At 43.6% G+C, this 22942-nt stretch overlaps 1 protein-coding gene across 1 annotated transcript; it reads left to right on the forward strand.

Annotated features, from left to right (window-relative positions):
• The first annotated feature begins 902 nt into the window (after positions 1-902).
• Positions 903-22502, forward strand: DIPK2A (divergent protein kinase domain 2A). The gene is made up of 3 exons (XM_056114047.1): positions 903-1585; positions 17499-17802; positions 19637-22502. Exons 1-3 carry the CDS (start codon positions 929-931, stop codon positions 19966-19968), a joined length of 1293 nt encoding a protein of 430 aa, XP_055970022.1. The 5' UTR covers positions 903-928; the 3' UTR covers positions 19969-22502.
• Positions 22503-22942: the final 440 nt, after the last annotated feature.

The following is a 22942-nucleotide window of genomic DNA, read 5'->3' on the forward strand; positions in this document are numbered from 1 at the left end:
CCGCCTCGCCCCGCCCCCCCCCCCCCCGGCGCGCCCCTGGTCCTGTAAGGCGCGGCGGAGCTGGCCGCCCCGCCCCCTGGCGGCGCTCTCGTCCTATGAGGGGACGGAAGGCGCGCACGCGGGTCCGCCTTTCCCCAATGAGGGGGCGGGGGGAAGAGCACGGCGCCCCGCCCCCCGTTCGCTCTCACCCTATGAGAGAACGGGCAAAGCACGCCGCTCCGCCTCCTCCCCGCTCTAGCCCAATGAGGGGGCGGAGGGCAAGCACGTGGCTCCGCCCCCGGTCCGCCTTTCCCCAATAAGGGGGCGGGGGAAGAGCACGTCTCCCCGCCCCCCGTCCGCTTTCACCCTATGAGAGAACGGGCAAAGCACGCCGCTCCGCCTCCTCCCCGCTCTTGCCCAATGAGGGGGCGGAGGGCGAGCACGCCGCCCCGCCCCCGGGCGCGCTTTTCCCCCGCCTGGTCCTGGAAGACGTGGGGAGGAGTGCCCCGCCTCGCGCGCCTCCCAAGGAGGCGGGGCTGCTCCTTGAATCCGCGTTTTTTTTTTTTTTTTTTTAAATGTGATCCATTTGACTCTTTTGGGAGGCGTTTCCGCAGTGCGAGGAGCGGCCCCGCCTGGACTCCAGTCCTCCCGCAGCCGAGCCCGCGCGTTCTCCCCGCGGCCCCGCCCCCGCCCCGCCCCGCGGGCCCCCGGGAGCGAGCCGTACGCGTGCGCGCGCGGGCGGGCGGGCCGGCGGGCGGGCGGGCACGCGGGCACGCGGCCGTCGGGTCCCCGCGCTCCGTCCCCCGCCCCCTGCCGCCGCCGCCGCCGCGCTATAACTCGGCCGGCGGGGAGGCGGCGCCGCCGGAGTCGGAGCGCGGCGAGCGGCGCGCCGCGGGCCCCGGAGTTGCGCGGGACTCGCGCCCTGGCCCTGGCGGGGGGCGCGGGCGCGATGTGGCGCCTGGTGCCCCCGAAGCTGGGCCGCCTGTCCCGCTCGCTGAAGCTGGCGGCGCTGGGCAGCCTGTTGGTGCTGATGGTGCTGCACTCGCCGTCGCTGCTGGCGTCCTGGCAGCGCAACGAGCTGGCCGACCGGCGCTTCCTGCAGCTCAATAAGTGCCCGGCCTGCTTCGGCACGAGCTGGTGCCGCCGCTTCCTCGGCGGGCAGGTGGCGTTCGAGGCGTGGGGCCGCCTGCGCCTGCTGGACTTCCTCAACGTGAAGAACGTGTACTTCGCGCAGTCGGGCGAGCCCCGCGAGGGCGGCCGGCGCCGCGTGGTGCTCAAGCGCCTGGGCTCGCCGCGGGAGCTGGCGCAGCTCGACCAGAGCATCTGCAAGCGGGCCACGGGCCGGCCGCGCTGCGACCTGCTGCAGGCCATGCCCCGCACCGAGTTCGCGCGCCTCAACGGCGACGTGCGGCTGCTCACGCCCGAGGCCGTGGAGGGCTGGTCCGACCTGGTGCACTGCCCCTCGCAGCGCCTGCTCGACCGCCTGGTGCGCCGCTACGCCGAGACGCGCGACTCGGGCAGCTTCCTGCTCCGCAACCTCAAGGACTCGGAGCGCATGCAGCTGCTGCTCACGCTCGCCTTCAACCCGGAGCCGCTGGTGCTACAGGTGAGGAGGGGGGCGGCGGGGGCGCGGGGCCGGGACCCTCCCCCACCCCTTGCACCCCCCGGCTCCTTGCACCTCCCGGCGGGCGGGGATGCGCGCGCGCTCCGGGACTGGCCACCCCGTCCCACTCTCGGTTGCAGCCGGCATCCCGGGCCCTCCTCGGTGCCGGAGGTCAGAGGGGCTGCGGCACCGGTCGGTCGGTCGGTCGGGGAGACCACCACGGCGATCAGGGCGTGTACGCGGGGTAAGGGGGGTCGCACAGCGTTCCGGACGCTTTGCAGCCCCATCCCGGGTCCGCCTGCTCCGGGCCGCGGGGAGGAGAGAGATCCGCGGCCCGGGCGGGCGCAGGTTCTTGGTGCTCGCCACTTTGTTTCCAGTTGTTCCTTTGAAGGGGAGCAACTTGCACTTACTGGGGGGACGGGGGTGGGTCTCTTGACTGGTGGTGGCAAAAAGAAAGGAGAGACAGAGGGAGAGAGACAGAGACGACTCCACCCCCACCCCGCAAAAAAAAAAAAGCTGCGTTTCCCTCCGGAGAGGAGGCCCCTTGGCCGCCTGAGCCCCGGTCCTTGCAGAGCGGCGGCCACTGCGGCTGGTGACCGACCCTCCTGCCCGCGGCGGGGAAAGTTGCCCGCGCGAGCGACGCGCAAAGTTGGGGCGCTGCAGTCCCCTACCCACCACGCGCACCCCGGACGCCCGGGACGCCAAGTCTGCCCTGCACCCTCGGCTGGGGCGCTGCCTCTTTTCCTGCCAGGACCGCAGTTGCCTCGGGCCGTGACCCTTTAGCCGCGCTGCTGGGAGGTGTCTGCAGCCCCTTCCTTAGCTCGGCGGAGACCAGGGTTTCTGCACCGTCCAGTCCTCGTCCCGAGCTGCGTAGTGGGGGGCTCGCTCGGTGCATTCCCAGGCGCGCTGGCTTGACTGCCCGGGGTCCCTCTCGCTGCGCCAGCGGCTGCAGACCCAACGCTGCCTGCCCGCTCGCTCCAGGAGGGAAAATTCCTTGCAAGCAGTACTTGATTCCAGAGCTCCCAATCAGCCCCAAAGCGTGAGTCCATCTTTACGGGGATGCTTGCTCGCGTGGAAACTTACCAACCCCTACTCCACCCCTCACCGGAGCTGCCTTTTCTCTTTGGGAAATAAAAATCGTAACAGTGTCTCAGTAAGTTTCAGTGGAAAGCCTTGGCTGGGGCGCTAGTTTGAGAAGATAGTAGCTGTCACTTTCAGAGACACCCGCACTCCCACCCCACCCCACGGCCGAATTGGATCCAGCCTCTCCTAGTAGTTAGCCATATATATATATATATATATATATATATATATATATATATATTGCAGACGCCCTACCCGCTGTGCTATCGCTCCAGCTTTCATCAGCTGCTTCTGAGCACTGAAGGTTGAGAAGCAACCAGCATTAGAACCAGGACCTTTTAACTACGGTGCCCTTCTTTTTTATTTTTTAAAATAGTCGCTGCCTTTGAGAAGCAGAAACTTTGACATTTGCTGGGGTAAGGTTGGATGAATGTGCCCTGTCCTGGAACTCCGTCTGAGAAGTTAGAAGTTGGCTTGGCAATATCAATTCACTTTATTGTTGCTATTTCTAGTGTGCTTGTCTTGGTTTCTGATTCTTCCCTTAAACATATTCTCACTTTTTCTGCAGTGATCATCAACTTTAAAGTTGTTCTATGTGTATCACTTGCTGTGGTAATCTAAACTGCTACACAATGCTTCAGAATGCTGGATAGTTGGATTTATACAGGATAGGAGTGCATTTTTAATTTGGGAGGAGACATGTGTTAAAATTTTCTGAAGGACATTTATGAATTACGTTTTTAATTTAGTCTGATTCTCTGGAATCATACTTTATAGCTAGTTATATATTCTGACGGGTAAAATTGGGGTCTTTAGTACCAGTGAGTCATCCTGGAATATTTATTTTTTCACCTGATGAATAGCTAGTAGAATAAGAATAAGAAGACCCGTTTTTAGTAAAAGACAACTTCATTGAGCTCCCACTTTGTAGAATCACTTCATCTTTGATAGGAGCTGCTGAATCAAAGAAGAATAAAAACGATGGAATTGGGCTTTTAGAGTTGAATTTAATAGACACATGCTGATTTGTAAAGAATTCAAGCACACCTGAAACTTATGTTACTATGCTGTGCTACTTCAATAAAAGACAATAAAAAATGAAGTTTAATGATGATATAAAACCACTCAAATGAAAGGTGGCTTAGAATTCTGTGGTCTAGTAATAGCCTTCTCAGTCAAAATAAGATGTCATTATTTTTTGTTAAACCCTTGAGCAGTTGTAGTTACACAGGTTCCTGTAAAAATTTTAGTAGCAGGTTTTGGTAGTATTATTTAATATTACCAAACACTGTAGTAATATTAATAGTAGAAAACCCTAATTTGGCTGTTTATGTCCATTTTCTTCCAGTGCTTCAGAACTATTTTAAGCATACAAGTGTGTGTCTTACAACTGGAAGAGCAAGCCACATTTTTTTTTTTTTCCAGGAGAGGGAGCTACTTATTGAATTTTTGGACAGTTGGTAACAAGCTGTATTTTTCTTACCTGTATTGTTCAGACATTGGCTACTTTACAGAAAAAGTCATCTGAGTCGACTTCATCAAGCTATTAGTAAGAGTTCTGATGTAAAAATCATGATTCCAAAAGCAACACCAAAAAGTAACTCTTGTCATATGATAAGCAAAAGAGTTTCTTATGCCTCTTCACAGGAGACCTATAAATCACACACAGACTGTATAAGGTTATCTAGATTTATAATGGAGATTTGAGAGTAGAAAGAGACAGGAAAGTACAACTCCCACTTTCATGTAGTTATACTAGCTTTCACAGTTGTCTGACTGTAAAGAAAATTATAAGTATGATTTTAATTTTAAGTATAACATAACCCTGTGGGAAAAACTGGGGAGGAAGGCTCTGTTCATTCTGTGTTACATTATAATAAAATCAGAATGGAGGTATTAAAGTAGATGTAGTGTCACTGCTAAATTTTCTACCAATATTTGTCCTTAATCTTATTGGAGGGGGAGTGGGGTGAGGGAGAGAAGCTGTCTTATTTCTCGTAGCCTGGGCTGGTTCTTCACTTTCTGATGTGGAGAAAGTGAAAGATGAAAGTTAGCGAATGAAAGTTCTGGGTTGTTGAGTGGAGAAGAGATGGAAATTTGTTCTACCGCGTTTGTAGAACTTTAAAACGTTTCTATTCGGGTGCTTTATAGAAATTCTTTACTTTTCCCCCCTGTCCCCCTATGATGAACTATAGTTTAAACTCTTTTTTTCAAGCTTTTATTTCAGTTCTTGAAAGGACGTAATAAATGCAAAACACTTTTCAGTGCCTGATACACAATTATCACTCTATCAGAGTTAGACCTTGAATAAGGGTGTCTTTTAATGTATCTGATTACTTGTTGTAAGTTGGTTTTTAGCATGGATTGCCTTAAAAATAGTTAAATCATTGTAATATCAACCATCTCTCATACTGGTCTGGCTTGTTCTACGTTACAGGATGACTGTTTACAAATTGCTTGAAGTGTTATTTTTGTCTTTAAAAATAATTTGTATGGGAGGATATATTTTTAAGATGTACTGCCAGAGATACAGCTTTAGAAGTAAAAAATTATGACTGCTTAGCTTGATGGTTTTTCTCTCCACCCCTTGGTTCTTTTTCTTGTTGGACTCACTTGACCTAATGGGTCTTACCAAATTAGAACCTTTTCTTGTCAGCCTCGATAACCTGTGACTCAGCTTGAGAGATTCCTCATCGTGTTCTTGAGTCTGACTTTAACTGATGCGTTTAAAGTCTTCTAAAAGGGGCCAGGGAGGTGGGAATATGTTCCTACTTGGCTCTGGGTTGGCGGCCAATGCAGATGACCTTTTGTTAGTCTTCCCAACCAACCACCTTTTCCTGCACACTTAAAAAAAGATGAAAACACAGCAAAACCCAGAGACTGCCTTGAAAGAAATTCAGAATGTTCCTCACTTGTTGATGTGCATCTTGTGTGAGCTGGGTGTCCAGGAAGGTTGGTCTAGGATAGGTTGGGCTTAGGAGCGTCTGTCCTTGCAAGAGCTTGTAAAGTCTCTGGCTGCTGAAATGACCGCTTTCCAGAATTCAGGCATATTCTGAGCACCTTTTCTCTGCTAACATCTCCATGCTTTGTGTGTGTGTGTGTGTGTGTGTGTGTGTGTGTATTTTTTTCCCTCTGAAGTTTCATTGACATTTTTATTAAAAAGCGAAAGATAGTGGCCGGAGTGATAACACAGTGGAGACACCATTTGCCTTACATGCAGCCAACCTGGGTTCGGTCCCTGGCATCCCATATGGTCCCCTGAGCACTGCCTGGAGTCATTCCTGAGTGCAGAGCCAGGAGGAACCACTGAGCATTGCTGGGTCTGACCCCAAAAGCAAAAAATACAATAATAAAATAATACTGACGGTCCCTGGGTTCAAAAAGGAGGGCTGCTTTTATTTCGGGAAAATTCTAGAAACAGGCACCCTTAAAGAAGGTCCACTTCAGGTCAGTGGAACAGAACTGCTTGTTTTCTGAATGTATCCCAGTCTCTTGGCCTTTAGTACTCTGAAACCCCTTCTGTACTCTCGTCAAAGTTTCAGACTATGGAAAAATTACTTTTGCATAAGGATTTGCTTTTTGGAAGGGGTGACTACAATCTTAGGCGATCTTCGGACGGCTTTTTCTTCTTTTTTTTTTTCTGGCTTATGGTCTCACCCTGACCTACTTCTAGTACCGCTCTCATTGCTGCTGACTCTTCAAAAGTGCTGACATTTTTTGCTTTTGCTTTTCTCTCATTATGTACATATTAAACTGATAATGGCCTTACAATGTCAACTGCATTTTTTTAAACACAGGCAGTAAACTTTGGTAGATGATTGGTAAATGTCTTCATACTAAATTACTAGTTTAAGATGGCACTAGTCAGTAGACCCTGTCTGGTTTTAAATTATGCAGTCATATAATTTATGCAATGTGTGTTTGTACATGTTGGCATGCATGCACGGGTTTAAAAAATGCGGTCAACTTTCACTAAGCTACATCCTAGCCTGGATGCCTTTTTAAAATAGATTATTGATAGGCAATTATCTGTCGTGAAGTAACAGAGCCCTCTTTGGACTTACAGCCCTGGATATAAGCCCAGAGAACTGAAAATTTTTACTCATCTGGTAATGGGTTCGTTAAAAGGCATTTGGGATTGAAAGAATCTGCTAAGCAACCAAAAATTTACTATGAGGGTATGGATATAAATGACTAATTGCAATGTGAGGTATTAAGTTTTACCAGAAGAGAGGCAGCTAGCACTCTGTCAGATGACTCACTGGGGAGGGACAGCCTGGTGTTTCTGCGTGAAGAGGGGATGCCAGGGACGGTTCCAAGAGGAACCGAATGAGAGGCAGAATGAAGGGGCCCTCTTCGAGTCCAGATCCTGCCTAACGTCCCTGAAGTTACTCCATAGTTGAGCACGTGGCCCAATGTTTCCTGTCCAATGTTCAGTGATCTGGAAATGTTAATATTCCTACGGGGCCTTTGTAAGGATTAAAGGAGACAGGACTGCCCATATTACATATGTGAAATATCTTACATTGTAAGTTTTTTTTTAATATTACTTAGGGAAGCATCTTTTTCCTCTTTTAGTTATGCGGTATGATAGGTGAAAAAGTCTTCAGTGCACTTCAGTGCATTATGTTGATGTCTTAGAGCATACTTTAATATAAATTTTAGTCTTCCTATGGCCAACATGCGCTAGTCATTGCCCTAACACAAACACGCATCCGAACTGCCTTTGGAACTGCTGCTTCAAGCTGTAATTTTTTTTAGGAATAGTAGTTGAAGGGGTTGTGGGAGGGGATTAAGGATTTGTCCCATATGAAGTACAACAAACAAAATAAAAGAATGCGGGTTTCAGATCAGGATTCCATGATACAAAGCTGTACTTTTCTCTATTAATCACTGTTACACCTTGATAGTTATCTATTAGTACATTGATTAAATAATGACTTTCAAAGTACTTTTTAAAAAATAATGTATATTGATGACTAATAACTTGAAGAACAACTTTTAAAACCCAAACAACAACGTATTGTAAGTTTGGGTTGTTGGTGGGCATTCTTCTACCCTAAGACATAGTCATAGCTGATTGAAGACAGGGATATGCGGCCTGCAGGGTCTGCTGTGGTGCGTTTTGCTGCTAGGAAATAGATGACAATTGTGTGATGTTGCTCCACGGGGCCATAGAGTATGGGGGGGAGGGGAGAGAGAGAGAGAGAGAGAGAGAGAGAGAGAGAGAGAGAGAGAGAGAGAGAGAGAGAGAGAATAGTTTAAATTTGAGTGGTCAGGCAAAGTGACCTTTTAGCTGAAGTGTGAGTGATGAGTAAAAGCTGATGTTGCATAGTTCTGAAGGCAGAGTGTTGTTTAAGTTTAGGCAAGAGGCAAGGCAAAGTCCGAGGCCCACAGACAGCATCAAGCATGGATTAGAGGGCAACTGCAGAACGGACCACAGAGCCAGGCAAGAACCCTCACTGGTGGTACAGCCTTCTACTAATGCTGTTTTTCAGAGCCATGGCAAACACAGCATAGCTGTGTTTTGAACAGTCTTATTTGTGGAGAATGGGTGGTCAGGCAGTTTTTTACTAGTTTGTGTGAAAGAGTAAGATGGTTTCCGTTAAGGGGGCTGTGGGTTAAGAAAGGAGGGGTGAGACCTTTCTTAAGGTTTTATGTTTTGGAGAGAGCTGGCAAGACTTGCGCAAACATGATGCTTCTCAGTATCTGGATCGCAAACCGTAATGCCCCAAAGTAGAGAGAGTATGGGGGAAACTGTGTGCCATAGAGGCAGGGCGTAAGATGGGGTGGGGGAACCTAGCGGTGGAAAGTATGCACTGGGGGAGGGATGGGAGTTGGATCATTGTATGACTGAAACTCAAACGTGAAAGCTTTGTAACCGTATCTCACAGCGATTCAATTAAAACACACACACACACACACACACACACACACACACACACACACACACAAAACTTGCTCATGGGTTCAGGCCAGATGAAAGAAAGAAATATCTCTTGGGTATTTGATCTGAGCAACTACTGAGTGACAATTTATGATCATGCTGAAACTTCCAGAAGGAATGGATTTGGGGTAGGGAAACCAAGAATATTGTTTGGCTCTAGTAAGGCAGCGCCAGGAAAGCAAATCTAAAGCCTGTCCGCCCCCCACCCCGGTGTTTCACAGCTCCCGCTGAGCTGATATTTTGCTGCTCTAAAGGACTGTTAGTTCTGTTTATACCTTAAAGAACCAGGGGAGTTAGGACTGCCTTATCTTACCAGAGTTGCTGTCTGAGCTTACTCAATCAAAAAGGATTTTTTTCTCCTTCTTTGACATTTTCTTTTTGTACTTGTTTAGAATTTGGTGTTTGTCCTGGTCCTTAAGAGTTATGGGTCCAAAGCTGGTCTTAAAGTAGGAAGGAAATGGTGATGGAGACTAGTACATTGAAGCACATGCAAAATTTGTGGCCCAGTGATTGCTGTTCATTTCATGTGAAAGGAGGATTCATTTCTATTAGACTTAGGTAGTCCTTTTTGTTGTTGATATGTTTTGACAATTGTTTCCAATTTTAGATACAGCTGTTGGACACAATACTCAGTGAAATGATACAACCTTGCTATTTTGAAGACATTGCTTAATAGTGTGGGAATTCTAGGTGGGTGGGAAAATGGCATTCAAGAAATTATTTCGTGAAGAAGTGGAAGAGAGCCTACAATTTGAAAATTTTGATTATGAAGAGTCTGCATTATTTGTGATGGATTTTGGCCACTAAATGACCATGTAAATTAAAAGCTAAAGTATTGGAGAAGTTTTAGTAAAAGTTAGGTATCCATAAAATCACACTAGTTATTTCACCATGTTCCCTAGTAATTTCGCTATATTCCCTAGTAATTTCTATCTGTTCCCTAGTAATTCCACTTTATTCCCCCTGTAGACAGTTCACAAAACTGTGAACACATTAGTCTGTCACCAGTCATGTTGACTAATCTCGATGAACAGCTGTTATAACATGCGTTACTACAATGGGATTCTGTTCAAATTTGGGTTTAAAAAATATTTTTTTTAACTTAATGTGTAACCTTTAAATGTTTTCTAGGATGTAAATGACATTTACTTTCAGAAACACAAAATATGTTTTGTGTGCAGAGATGCTAGTCATTTATGACAACCTACAGCTAGATCATAGATTGGGTTTTGATTATTAAAAGGTAAAGGTAAAGGCCCTCCCGTTGATCATCGATTTGCTCGAGCGGGCCCAGTAACGTCTCCATTGGAGACTTTGTTGTTACTGTGTCTGGCATATCGAATACGTCACGGGGAGCTTGCCAGGCTCTGCCGTGCGGGCGAGATACTCTCGGTAGCTTGCCGGGCTCTCCGAGAGGGGCGGAGGAATCGAACTCGGGTCGGCCATGTTGGCTGCTTGCAAGGCAAGCACCCTACCCGCTGTGCTATCGGGGCTGGTTATCAGAACTTATTAACGCTAGGATTATTAAAGTTTTTTATTTCCCAAGCAAGTATATTTTTGCTAGGAACTTCTTTAAACACACACAAACACACACACACACACACACACACACACACACACAGTCTTAACCTCTGTGGTTCTTCTATTTATCCATTTAGTCAAATAGCAAAAGCTATCTTCCTCTCAATAAAATGTTAGGAAATTGTGATTACAAGATATTTTGTTTCTGGTATGTGAGGAATTCTGTCCTTGTGGGGTTTCCCTGGCAGTGTTGGTGGCCTCTGGGGCTGCAACCCTGGGTGCTCAGGAGCCCAAACATTGGCAGGTCTCATCTGTGACCTCCCTAGCTTCCGGACCTAGGAATTAGGAGCTTTTCAGTTGGGTGTACAAGCAAGCCCTGTTTGGAGTCATGAAAGGAGAAGCCAAAGGCAGTAGAACCTGACCACTTGCGGAGTGACCTTATTTTAATTGTTTGGCTTCATGTTTATATGTAAATAAATAAAGGCCAAAAGATCTTATTTCATGTATCCTTACTCATAAACCCAGGTCTCCTTGTTTCCTCCCTCCTTGACTGGACCAACATCAGATAACCATATTCATCCATTCATCCGGTAGGACAATGGCTATTGATCCAACTATTCATAGGTAGAAACTTCTGAGATTTCCATTCTGTCCTCAGCTTCCTCCTACCACGGAAGATGTTTCAGAACATGAAGGCCTTGGCGTATTGGCTTTTTCCTTCCGTGTAGTTGACCATGCTGAAGAGTTTGTATTTTGTTCTCTGAGTCCCAACTGGTTTCTCCGTATTCATTTTACTGCAGCTGTTTGGGCAATTTTTTCAGTTCGGAGAGGGCTGAAAGCTTCAGCTTCAGACTCCAACTGTGCCTGGAATGTTCTTAGCATCCCGGCTGGCCCGCAAGCCAATTTCATATCCTGCTCCTCCTTCCCATCTCGCCTGACAAGCGCTTCCTTGTAGACCGTCCTTCACCACATTCCGTGACAGGCCATAGCTTCCCTCTGCATACTCCAGTTCTCCCAGGTTTGCCACAAATTTTGTGACTGAGGAGTTCGGCTACTGTCTTGCAACACAGATCGAAAAGACTTCCTGAGAACTGAGTTTTAGTTGAAAACGTTGGTGAATATTTGATAGGGAGTTAGGTTCAGTCTGGGATTCTTTTTTTTTTAATTCAGATTTTGTGTTTTCATTCCCCCCGACCTCTCACTGCCTTTTATTCTAGCTGTTTAACAGGAGCCACTGAAATGTGGCATGACCTTGCAGTCTTCTTGGCAATTGCACAGTTCTAAAACTTGTAGAAAAATAGGTTTGGTGAAATTAAAAACAAATGTGGAATTGCATAAGGTAATGTACGTGTTTTATTCCACTTAGGATACATAGGCTTATTTTTATGGCCTACATTTTTTTTTCTTTTTGAGTCACACCCAGCGATGCTCAGGGGTTACTTCTGCCTCTACACTCAGCAGTTAATCCTGGCAGTGGTTGGGGAACCCTATGGGATGCCAGGAATTGAACCTGGGTCGGCTGCATGCAAGGCAAATGCCCTACCCGCTGTACTATTGCTCCGGCCCCATGGTCTACATTTTTCTTGCAGAATGCAGCCTGAGATTCTCCTGGAAGTGCCGGATGAGTTTGAGTATATGCTCGTATACTTAAATTACCTTTCCGAACCCCAGAACCATGACAATGGAAAGATGCTGGCTTACCCTGGCTATGCCTTTCACTATCAACAAGATACTGAACTCTTGCTTTTATAACACAGTTACCCTCCACCAGCTCTCGATTTTTTTAATAGCCCTTGCCGCGCTGTATCACTTGCATAAACTGTCGTGACATATGGTTTCAGTCAGTAGTTAAGTGATATGTTACTTCAGCATTTAGAATTTTCTTTGTGCATTCACCTGTTATAAGTGAAAACCAAGATACACTACTGTGTGTGCTTAGGTTCATACATGTTACTCATTTTAAATTTTTTGGTTTATTAGTGTTCTGGTCCTAATGTTTCTCATGGCTTTAGCCTTTTTAAAACTTCCTAATAGATCTATCCATCATACATTAGAAACTACTAGATGGTAGTACAAGTGGATTTCTGATTTAGTATTTCTTGGTTCTCTGTTTGCAGTGTTCTTTCAATAGGTAATATGAAAGTAAGCGTGCTTCCTTGTGTTTGGTAAGAAACTCTTTCTAAATCATTATAAATCTACAAATTATATTTCAAACTAGCTCCCTCTTATACTACTTTTCTTTGATCTTTTGATTGCTCTGATGAACATAGTGATACAGATGCTAGATCTGTTTCACAGAAGAGACTAATGTAATGAGGAAGATTTCATTGTTTCTCATCACTCTCCTAGTGAGAGTAGAGATGAAGTTTTCTTTATAAGTCCAAGTCCTTATTATGCTAATTATGCTTTTTAATACTGTACTGCCCATAATTACATATGGGTAGTATATATACATAATTACATGTAATAAAAAGAATTTCAAATTATCAGATACATAAACCTTATCTAAATTTTCTATTGCTTACCTTAGGATTGATTGATTGACATTTCTTGTTACCGTAATTTTATTGACTTTTCAAATGAAATGCAACTTAAAATGGAAGGTGGTTTTGTTGATTTTTTTTTTTCCCTCAAATTTTGGCATTAAGTTGTGTCAGTATGTTTAAGACTTAAGTAGTAATTGAGTTTTATAATATCCAAGAAGTATCTTTTGGTTTTCTATTATGAAAAACGAAAAAGATGCTTCACATGGTAATTTATCTGGTTTCATTTTCAAAATAAGTATTTTTGTAAAGTAAAGCATTTGATATTTATATCTTAACATTAACCTATGTTTGTTATTTTTAATTTTGACATTGGTAACATGCTTAAATGGCCTAGCTTAGACTCGGATACATCAGGCAGTAAGGAAACAGAACTTCGTTCTCAGATTTTCGCAGCATATGACAGTAGCCAAGGTTGTCATTTTTGCGGTCCACATTTTTAAATTTTAAGACAAATCTTAAGACGCGGGTTTTCTGATTGCCTCAGACAAGTACATGCTTTGTATTTATTGTAATTATTGCAATGAACTACTGACACTTGAAATAGTATAGACAAAAGTTTTTAAGGAAAAATGTTTGAGTATTTATACCACAGTGTGTTCAGTAGAGTTGTGTCTCAAATAAATTTGACTATTTTGATTATAAATATTTCTTCTATAAACCAGTGATGAGACATCAGTCTTTAGTTCTTCTGAAAAGTTAGATAGCAACTCTATGAAAGAGAGGTAGCATGTGACTTAAAATGAGATCTAATTGGGTTTCAGTCAACATTACCAGACATCACTGAACATAAAATTGCTCAATGTGACATTTGTTCATATATATTCATCCTCTTCTGCAAGAGACCTGGGTAATGAAGTGTGTATTTGACTGTTGATTGCCAGTTGGACAGGCTCCAAAGACAAGGAGGCATTTGTCCCTGTGCAGATGCTGGCAGGGTTCACTTTTCTCTCTCCTGCTGTCAAAGACCATTTTATTTTCACAAAGATTTGTTTGTATCTGTCCTGTACTATGGAATGTGAATAATACACCAGTAATGCATGGAGGAGGTTTTTGTTGTACTTTTTTACATAACAAATTTATATATTTCCACATTATTTTTAATGCTTTCATGTTTATGTTCTGGGCTTTAGACATGAATAATTCTGGGAAACTCAAGATTTTCATAATCATTTTGTCAGGATTTTCAAGGTCGTGGATGTTTTTGGGAGGAAAAGTTGAAAATAGTATATGTTAGCCAATAGTTTTTGCACTTCACATTGGATCTGAGCAGGCTGTCACTCCTCCAGTGCCCAAAGAGAGAAAAGTTCTCAAGTACCAGATATCAAAGTACTTCCTTTCATTGCTAAAGAATCCACAGTATCCACAGTATTGGGGGCTTGAGAGATGGTATGGGGGTTAGGGCACTTGCCTTGCTTGCAGCCAAATCCAGTTTGATCTCTGGAACCCCTGAGAGTGACCTAAGGACAGAACTGAGAGGCCCCCTGAGGACTGCTGGTATGACCCAAATCCTTCCCCACTCCCCCACCCCCAAAAGAATCTGTTGTATTGTCCTAAACTAAAATTAATGTTGAAAAGCTATGTGAATGCCTATGAATGGACCTAGAAGTTGGGGGTGTACACACACACACACACACACACACACACACACACACACACACACACAAATACTATGTATATCTAAGAGCAAAATCACTCAACTTTCTGCAATATAGAAAAAAATAGAGGAGATCATGCTGAGTGAAGTTTGTCAGAAGAAAAGGGATGGATAGAGAATGATCTCTCATAATGCATGACTTAAAAGGATGCACAGCTAGCGAGCAACCAGGGTCAAAAACAGGACCACAGGAGAACTGATCCACACAGTTGAGTATTTGGCAGGGTAAGGGCTTTGGGATCCTTGAGTGAGTGAGGTGTGTATACTCTTTATGGGGATAGTGTTGGAATGATTCACACAGGATACCAAATATTTAACCTAATATTTAGGAGTGATACTTTAAAAGAAGCCACAAATTATTAGTGTTTAGTGTGAAATATTAAATACCCTTTCTTGAAAATGAAAAAAAAAACAAAATTAATGCATTTACCATATTTAGTGACCCTTTGATCTTAAATTTTTACTTTGTTTTTGTAACTATAATTTTATATATATGTACATATGTAAGGGCTGGAGTGATAGCACAGCGGGTAGGGCATTTGCCTTGCATGCAGCCAACATGGCTGACCCGAGTTCGATTCCTCCGCCCCTCTCGGAGAGCCCGGCAAGCTACCAAGAGTATCTCGCCTGCACAGCAGAGCCTGGCAAGCTACCCATGATGTATTTGATATGCCAAACACAGTAACAACAAAGTCTCACACTGGAGACGTTACTGGGCCCACTCGAGAAAATCGATGAACAATGGGAGGACAGTGACAGTGACAGTACATATGTTACGTATTCATAGGATGTATGTATTAGAACAATGTGCATTTGTAGAGTTGAAAGATAGTATAAATGTAAATAGGTAATTATGAATAAAGTTTAATTCTAAAAATCTTGTTCTAAAGTCAAGGATATATATTCTTTTTTTTTTCAATTTTTATAATTTTATTTATTGAATCACCGTGAGAGCAGTTACAAAGCTTTCGGGTCTAAGTCTCGGTCATACAATGAAACACGCATACCTTCACCACTGCCCATTCTCCACCACCAAAAACCCCAGTATACCCCCATCGACACCATCCCCCTACCTGTGGGGCAGATGATTTCCACATTATTCTCTCTCTACTTTGATCACATTCAATATTTTGACACCAGACCCACCATTATTATTTGAGATTTTACTCCAACACTCAGATCTGCTGAAAAGGCAACAGTAGACAATTTGTGTTCTGTTGCTGGTTATGAATAACATATGATGTCGCGTGGCTGCAGTAGGGTCATGTGATTTTGAAATTCCGAAATTTTAACACTTAAATCTGCAGGGATTTCTGCCAAAAGCCACTGGGTTTTGAGATTTGCTCCTGAGTCTCTGGGATCATGGCCGTTGGCAGCTTGATCAGGAGTCAGAGAGGCCGTTCGTGGGCCACGACTTGGGGTCTCATTGGGACGGGAGGACAGGCCCGGCTCGCGCCCTCCCCACCCCCCAGGGATATATATTCTTAAGGATATTTTACAGAGCTCAGGGTTAGATTAATGCTATTAAGGAGCCCAAGATAAAGAACCTCATCTTTGTCTGTTTTAATGTATGAGGATGTTCAGCTTTCAGCAGTAGAAGTAGGACGCATTTATATTCTGTAGTGTTTCATTTCCCATGAAATCTAAATATCACTTCATAGGTTTTTTTTTTTATTAAAGGATAGGCGCTGGTTTTTTAAACATACTTCTGGTCACATGTTCTTCCAAAAGTTGTTTGAAGCATTAAGACCCATCCTTTTCTACCCCTGTTTATATTGGAGGGTGACATTTTAGCACTGGAAAGTAGACGAAATAAGATGGAGAGAACATTATAGGTACGGAATGCTTTCATAATAGGATTGGAAAGCTGCAAACAAACAAAAACAGTGGGGTTTGGGGTGGGAGATTTAGGATGATAATACTCCTGCTTTAAAATCCACTAGTCTAGGAGAATAGATAATTTTTAAAGTGAGCCAAGTTGCACAGAAAATGTGGTAGTGGAGAAAGGGAAGGAAGACACTCCATTAGTGTCTTAGTGGTGGAAGGTAAGAACTTAGAGGTACTTGGAGTTGAGTTTGCTTTGTTTAGACTATTCCTTAGCAGTCTTTGGGTGTTGGTTGGTAAAGACACTAACCAAGCACCCTCTGAATTTTACCCTTAACTTGCTTCTAGAGTGCGTAAATCTTAATTGTTTCCTTAGGACCTGCACTACTTTGTGGTAAGTAACCCTGATAAAATAAATAAGCACAAGTGTGCTGTCTTTCCAAAACACAAGCCCGTGACTGAAGAGAGACTTGATTGAGTTCATTCTGAGCACCAACATAGCATACATCGTTTCTGGTGCTTATTAAATGCTTACTGGCAAGAAGCATGCCTTGCTGTCCATTTGAAAGAAAGAATTGGTTGATTATACTTTAAACAAGTCAGAGATTAGGAGAGACGTGCATATTTAGAGATTGGGTAATAAAGAATGTGCTGCCAGGTGTTTTGTTGATCAAGTTGAGATTTCTGGTAGCAGAACTAGTCATTCTATTTTCGTTTTAGAAAAAGAATGATTTCATATGAAGTTCTTTATGTTTTAAAAAAAGAGGCCCATAGTAATGAAAGGAATTAGAAAAGAAAGCAAATGTAGCAGTACAGAAATGTTGAATACTGTGAAAAATTCTAATCTCATGCCTAGAAGCAATCTCTGGGAGGGTGTGTGATAAACCAAATGCATCTTCCTCATTCAATCCAAGTAATATTAAGATTTTTTTTTAAGTAAAACATTTTATTTGGAGGCTTTAAAGGGAAGGAAGAAGAGAAAGTGGGAGAGCGTGGAGATTATTGTGCACAAGAGAGAACCCGGTCTTCTCCAAGAGCAGAGAGACCCCCTACACACACCCCAGCATTAGACAGGAAAGCATGAAAGTACACATCTCAAGAGGGGAGATGCGGGCGACCCATGGGCTTGGGCAGCCTATGTGCTTGGTGAGTGATAGTACAGCGGGTAGGGCGTTTGCCTGGCATGCAGCCGACCTGGGTTCAATTCCTGGCCTCCTATATGCTCCCCCACGCATCGCCAGGAGTAATTCCTGAGTACAGAGCCAGTAATAACTCCTGAGCATCGCTGGGTGTGACCCCAAAAGCAAAAATAAACCAATAAATAAGATCATTCTTTTGTAGAGTTTTCCATCTGATGAAGGCTGGCCATTTGCAAAGTATCTCGGAGCCTGTGGGAGAATGGTGGCCGTGAATTATGTTGGAGAGGAACTTTGGAGTTACTTCAATGCACCTTGGGAGAAAAGGGTTGACCTGGCCTGGCAGTTAATGGAAATAGCGGAGCAGCTCACGAATAATGACTTTGAATTCGCACTCTACCTCTTGGATGTCAGCTTTGACAACTTCGCAGTTGGTCCTCGAGACGGGAAGGTCATCATTGTGGATGCCGAAAATGTCCTGGTCGCTGACAAAAGGTTAATTAGACAAAGTAAGTATACAACTTTCCCGTTTGTTTTCTGTACACTTTTTATGTCAAAATAATGTTTGCACGTATAGGAAGCAGGACACTTCATTTTTCTTCCGGGCTGGTAACCTAGCACCTTTCTTTGCTCTATCTGCCCAGTATCCATAAATAAATACCTTTGTATTACTAAGTGTTAGAGGTTTGTTTCTTTTGTTAACTTTTCATTAAAAACTGCTGCTTCCTTCATTGCATTTCCCGCCAAAGTTTTAATAGCACTTATTTCTCGATGCCTTTTTATTTCATACACTGGATTGGAAGCCAGTGAAGGCAGGAACTATATGTTGTCTGTTTTGTGTACCATTGGCATGCTGTAGCCGTACCTTGTCATTTAAATTACATTGACAAGTAATTAATGTACTGAATGGACCCTGCCACTCACCTCCTCTGCCAGTCTCTTTAGTTTCAGAGCTTTGCCCCCTGTCTGTTTGGTGTCCTCTGCGTTAGGGACTTTCCACTACAGATCACGTTTTCTCTTAACGCCATCAGGCATGCAGATGCTGAAGGGCTGGAGTCTGTGTGCTGTCCCTCAGCCACTGGCTTGAAATCTGTTTCTGGTTTCCTGCAGGGTCTGGCATCTTAGGCTGGGGCATGACCGCGTGTGATGCCCCATAACTGAACGTGGGCATCTTGAAAAGCTAGGGAATAGTTTCTGAGCGTAAAACAACCAAAAAAAATGATTTGGTAAGATTTTATTGTAAGCACCTTGACTTACAGTACTGTTGATGGTAGGGTTTCCTGCGTAAAACAGTCCAACCCATTGTCCCCGTGTCCCCCCACCCCTCTGTGAACAGCCCCTGAGCCCGGATGTTTCTTGCAGTACTCACCCACTCCGCATTTCTCAGCAAACAGGCAGTGAAAGGGCTGTGTTGCCAGTGGAAGGAGTTGAGGAAGTTCTGATCTTGGGCGTGCCTGCCTGCCCACCATAGTTCCCGTTGTGTTTACTGGATTTACTTCTAAAATCGAGCAGTTATATTCAGAGTGTCTACCTGTTGTCCAGTTAGAACCCTCACATAATTCCTCCATTTTCTCTGTTGACCTCGTCTCTCCCTCCAGGCCAGGTGCTGGTCTCATACTTCAGCCACAGTGAACTTCTCTTTGTTTCCAGAACCACTTGACCTGTCCCTCGATACTTTGCATATAGTCGAGTATTTGCATATATGCCCTGGGCACAAAACACTCTTCTTTCCTCTTTTTTTTCTGACTTGTTTATCTTTCTATAGCCTGATCAGGGGCTGGAGCAGTAGCACAGCCGGTAGGGCGTTTACCTTGCATGTGGCCAACACGTGGCTGACCTGGGTTTGATTCCCAGGATCCCATATGGTTCCCCTGAGCACTGCCAGGGGTGATTCCTGAGTGCAAAACCAGAAGTAACCCCTGTGCATCGCCAGGTGTGACCCCAAAAGAAAAAAAAAAGGCTGATCAGGTATTTTTTCCTCTGTGACCTTCTGAAAGTCCTACTTTCTCTGTACTTGTGCAACAGTGTGCCGTGGTTGTGACACTCTGAAGGGGAACCTTACCGAGTTCTTTTCCCTGATGCTGGTGGGCTCCCAGTCATTGCTTAGTAAACCGATGCAGTTGTTTAAAATGATAGCACAATTTGAGAACAAATAGTGTTAATTAGTGAAAGGCATAGTTTTGAAGCAGTGCACACTCTTAACATGGATCTTTCTTCCCTGGCTCTCAGTGCTCAAGCACATGCCTCTTCTGTGTGAATAGCACCAAGAGTTCAAGCCCTGGTGCCCCACAAATAGAATAAAATAAAACTATAGTTTTCCCTTTCCGCCTTTCTCTTTCGCAGATAAACCTGAGAACTGGGACGTGTGGTACGAGAGTAAATTTGATGACTGTGACAAGGAGGCTTGCCTGTCGTTCTCAAAAGAGATTCTTTGCGCCCGTGCCACCGTGGACCACAATTACTACGCGGTTTGCCAGAACCTCCTGTCCAGGCATGCCACCTGGCGCGGCACCTCCGGAGGACTCCTTCACGACCCACCCAGTGAAATTGCCAAAGACGGCCGGCTGGAGGCCTTGCTGGATGAGTGTGCCAACCCAAAGAAGCGCTATGGCCGGTTCCAGGCCGCGAAAGAACTGCGGGAGTATCTAGCACAATTAAGTAACAATGTGAGGTAGTCGATGTACATGGCGGTTCTTTTTCTCCACCTCAGTAGCACTGGCCACCAAAAACCATCTGGAGAAGGAAGTGGGAATGTCTGATGCGCAGAGGATGGCACACCCGCACTGATGCAGCTCACGTCACCGTCATCCACGTCGGACGTTTGTTCCTTCAGGACTCACGCCATGCTTCTGCAAATAAGTTTGGTCGCACACTCTGGAGACTTGAGTTGTCATCGACTGCTTCTTCCTCCCCCCCCCCCACCCCAATGCCTGAGTGGATTCATGGATATTGTGAAGCTATTGGAAATGAGTCTGATAGTTCCGTTGGCCTGTGTATCAAAGGGTACTTGGTACTTCGTTTGCGTTTCTATCATGATTTTGTGAATCTCTTGCATTTACTTTGAGTGGCAAGTTAGATCGGCCTGTTTTATAGGCTTCTTTTTCCTCCTGATATGTAGGGTATTTTTCCCCCCTCATTTTTATGTTTTCTGTTACATTTTACATGTTTGGGTTACTCTAGCTCATTTAGGTGTTCGTAGTCATTCAGTGCTGTGCGCTCCGCACTGACTGTTGCTGTTACATTGTGGGGCAGGACTCCCAGGTTTATTGTTGCTTTTTAGAAAGTGGAATATTTTATTATGTAAATACTTTTTTCTTCCCACCCTCTGGTTTTACCATTCATCGCATGAGGTCATGTAGGGTTATTTACCAGTTACATCTCGCTAGGCCAATATTAGTGTACACTAAACAGGAAATTTGGCATATGTTGCAAAATACCATTTTGTCCTTTAAAATACTTGAAGATTATGCTAGCAAATTAAACCACGATGTTAATTTTGACTGAGAAAAAAAAAGTGTTTTTTTAAATGCTAACTAGTCCAAGATAGTAATGCATATTCCAAAGAAATATTAGATCTAGTCCCATGGTTAAAATTTAAAATTGCTCACCTGTTTGTTCTTGCAATCCTATTTCTAGTACTTTAACCCCTCATTGTGAAATTCAAATCTCCCTTATGTTGAAAAGCTATAGCTCTTAAGTATTTGTAGCTTAAGGGTATTCAACCTTTCATTCATTGGGAGCTTTGAAAAATTAATTTGGTGGTCAGGTTTAATTGGACAACATAATATTTTATTTAATAATGAACTAGAAGTTTCTGTTGCAAAGCAGACAGTTTGGCCAAACAGCCCAAGTTGGTCTTCATTACCTAATTGTTAAACATTACATTTGAGTCTGTGATGAAAATTAACAAACAGAATTGGTGGGCTCTTTTTACAGTCTGTTACAACATGTTCATGTTAGTTGACTATCAGTGACATGGGTGATGTTTTTCCATTTGAAGTTACTAATTTTCTTTATAGCAGGTTTTTGTATGTGTGCAGTATCTATTTCTAGACTGATCTTATTCTTATAAATCAGAAAGTGATTAAAATATATGCACAACCAAAGTCACGTTTTTCTTCTTCATTCATTCAGCCACTATTTATTGAGTACCAGTTTTTTTAGCCAGGTACATTCCTTGCTGCTCACCTGTCTGAACATTACATGTGGGTTAATAACTGCAGTGCTTTTCAGATGCTTCAATGTAGATATTTCTTAAGTTCAAATAGCGTTCATTAAATTAGTATGCTCTCATGCTATTTTACTGTTGGGATAAAAGTTCCATGTATACCATCTATAGCTCATTTGCTGCAAAAAGAGCAGGATGACATCAGTAATTAATCCAAGTTTTAAAACGGAAGGAGTAGGGAAAGAGCTCTGTGTTACTAAATAGATTGCATTTATGTTCATTTGTATACATCAATAGATTACATACACATCAATCAATCCTTTAAAAAAATACAGTTAAGTGCTGGAAATTTACCAAGCTGAGTTTGTACAACTTTGGAAAAATTTTGAGGGGAAAAGAGAAAATCACTCATCAGATATTCACTTCTTTCTCAACTGTCAGATAAAATACTGATCTTCAAAGAGGAGCACCTTTTATATTTGATAAGTATTCATTATAGACCTTAGCGTGGCCACTCACACAGGGCTTGTCCTCCAGTGGCTCAGCCAACATTTATCTCGCTTTCAGGAAGAGTGATGGTGACTTTGGAACAGGAGTTCAGAGAATACAGCCAGCGGTGGTGGCTACTTGTGGTGGTTTTTTTTTATAACTACCACTTCCCCCTTGAGATTATGTGGATCTTCATTTATCTTTGGAAAGTTGGAGAAGATAGTAAAAGAGTTAAGGGTTTAAAATTACAGGGAAAAATATGTATGTGAAAAGCAATAAATATTTTGTTCATTTTGCTATCAAGATGTTCACTATCAGATATTTATTATACAGCAGCAATTTATATTTTTAATCATTGCCCATTAATAGACGCAGTAAAATATTTTTGAATCAGACATTTGAAATTTGTATGTGCATTAAAATTGTCTTTTGTACTGTAAGTTACTGTTTAATTTGAATATTTTACCAGAACTGTCTCCCTGTGCCTTTATTAATATAAAGTTGTTTATACAACTTTTAATGATCTTAATAAAGAGTACTTTAAGAACCACACTTTCCAGACTCTCCTGACTTAATATTCAAATATATTTGAGTAAAAAGGAAGGTTGTATAGATATATATTTTTCCCTCTTGCAGATATTTTCATAAAGTTTTTAGAAACTACTGGTTGGTGTGAATTAAACTAAGGGCTAGTGTGTTTTCTGTTTTAATTCTTCCAGTAGTCAGTGGTTTACTTTTTACTGTTAAAAACTTCATTAGGGAATTTGTCAAACTGCACAACTGCGTTTTATTGAACATAGTATGATCTTACTGGTATGATACTTGTAAGTGTGATGTTACTTCAGTTGAGTATCACGAGTTTCATTTGTCCCCAATCTACGCTTACTTCAGTTGTTTAGAGCAAAGCTGAAGAAACCCTTTCAGATGTACACAGCATCATCTTCCCCCAAACCATACCATTTTACAACTAAAATATTCACTTGATCCCCCGT

Source organism: Sorex fumeus, unplaced genomic scaffold, assembly GCF_029834395.1.
Source record: "Sorex fumeus unplaced genomic scaffold, SorFum_2.1 ptg000024l, whole genome shotgun sequence".
Classification (NCBI taxonomy): Eukaryota; Metazoa; Chordata; class Mammalia; order Eulipotyphla; family Soricidae; genus Sorex; species Sorex fumeus.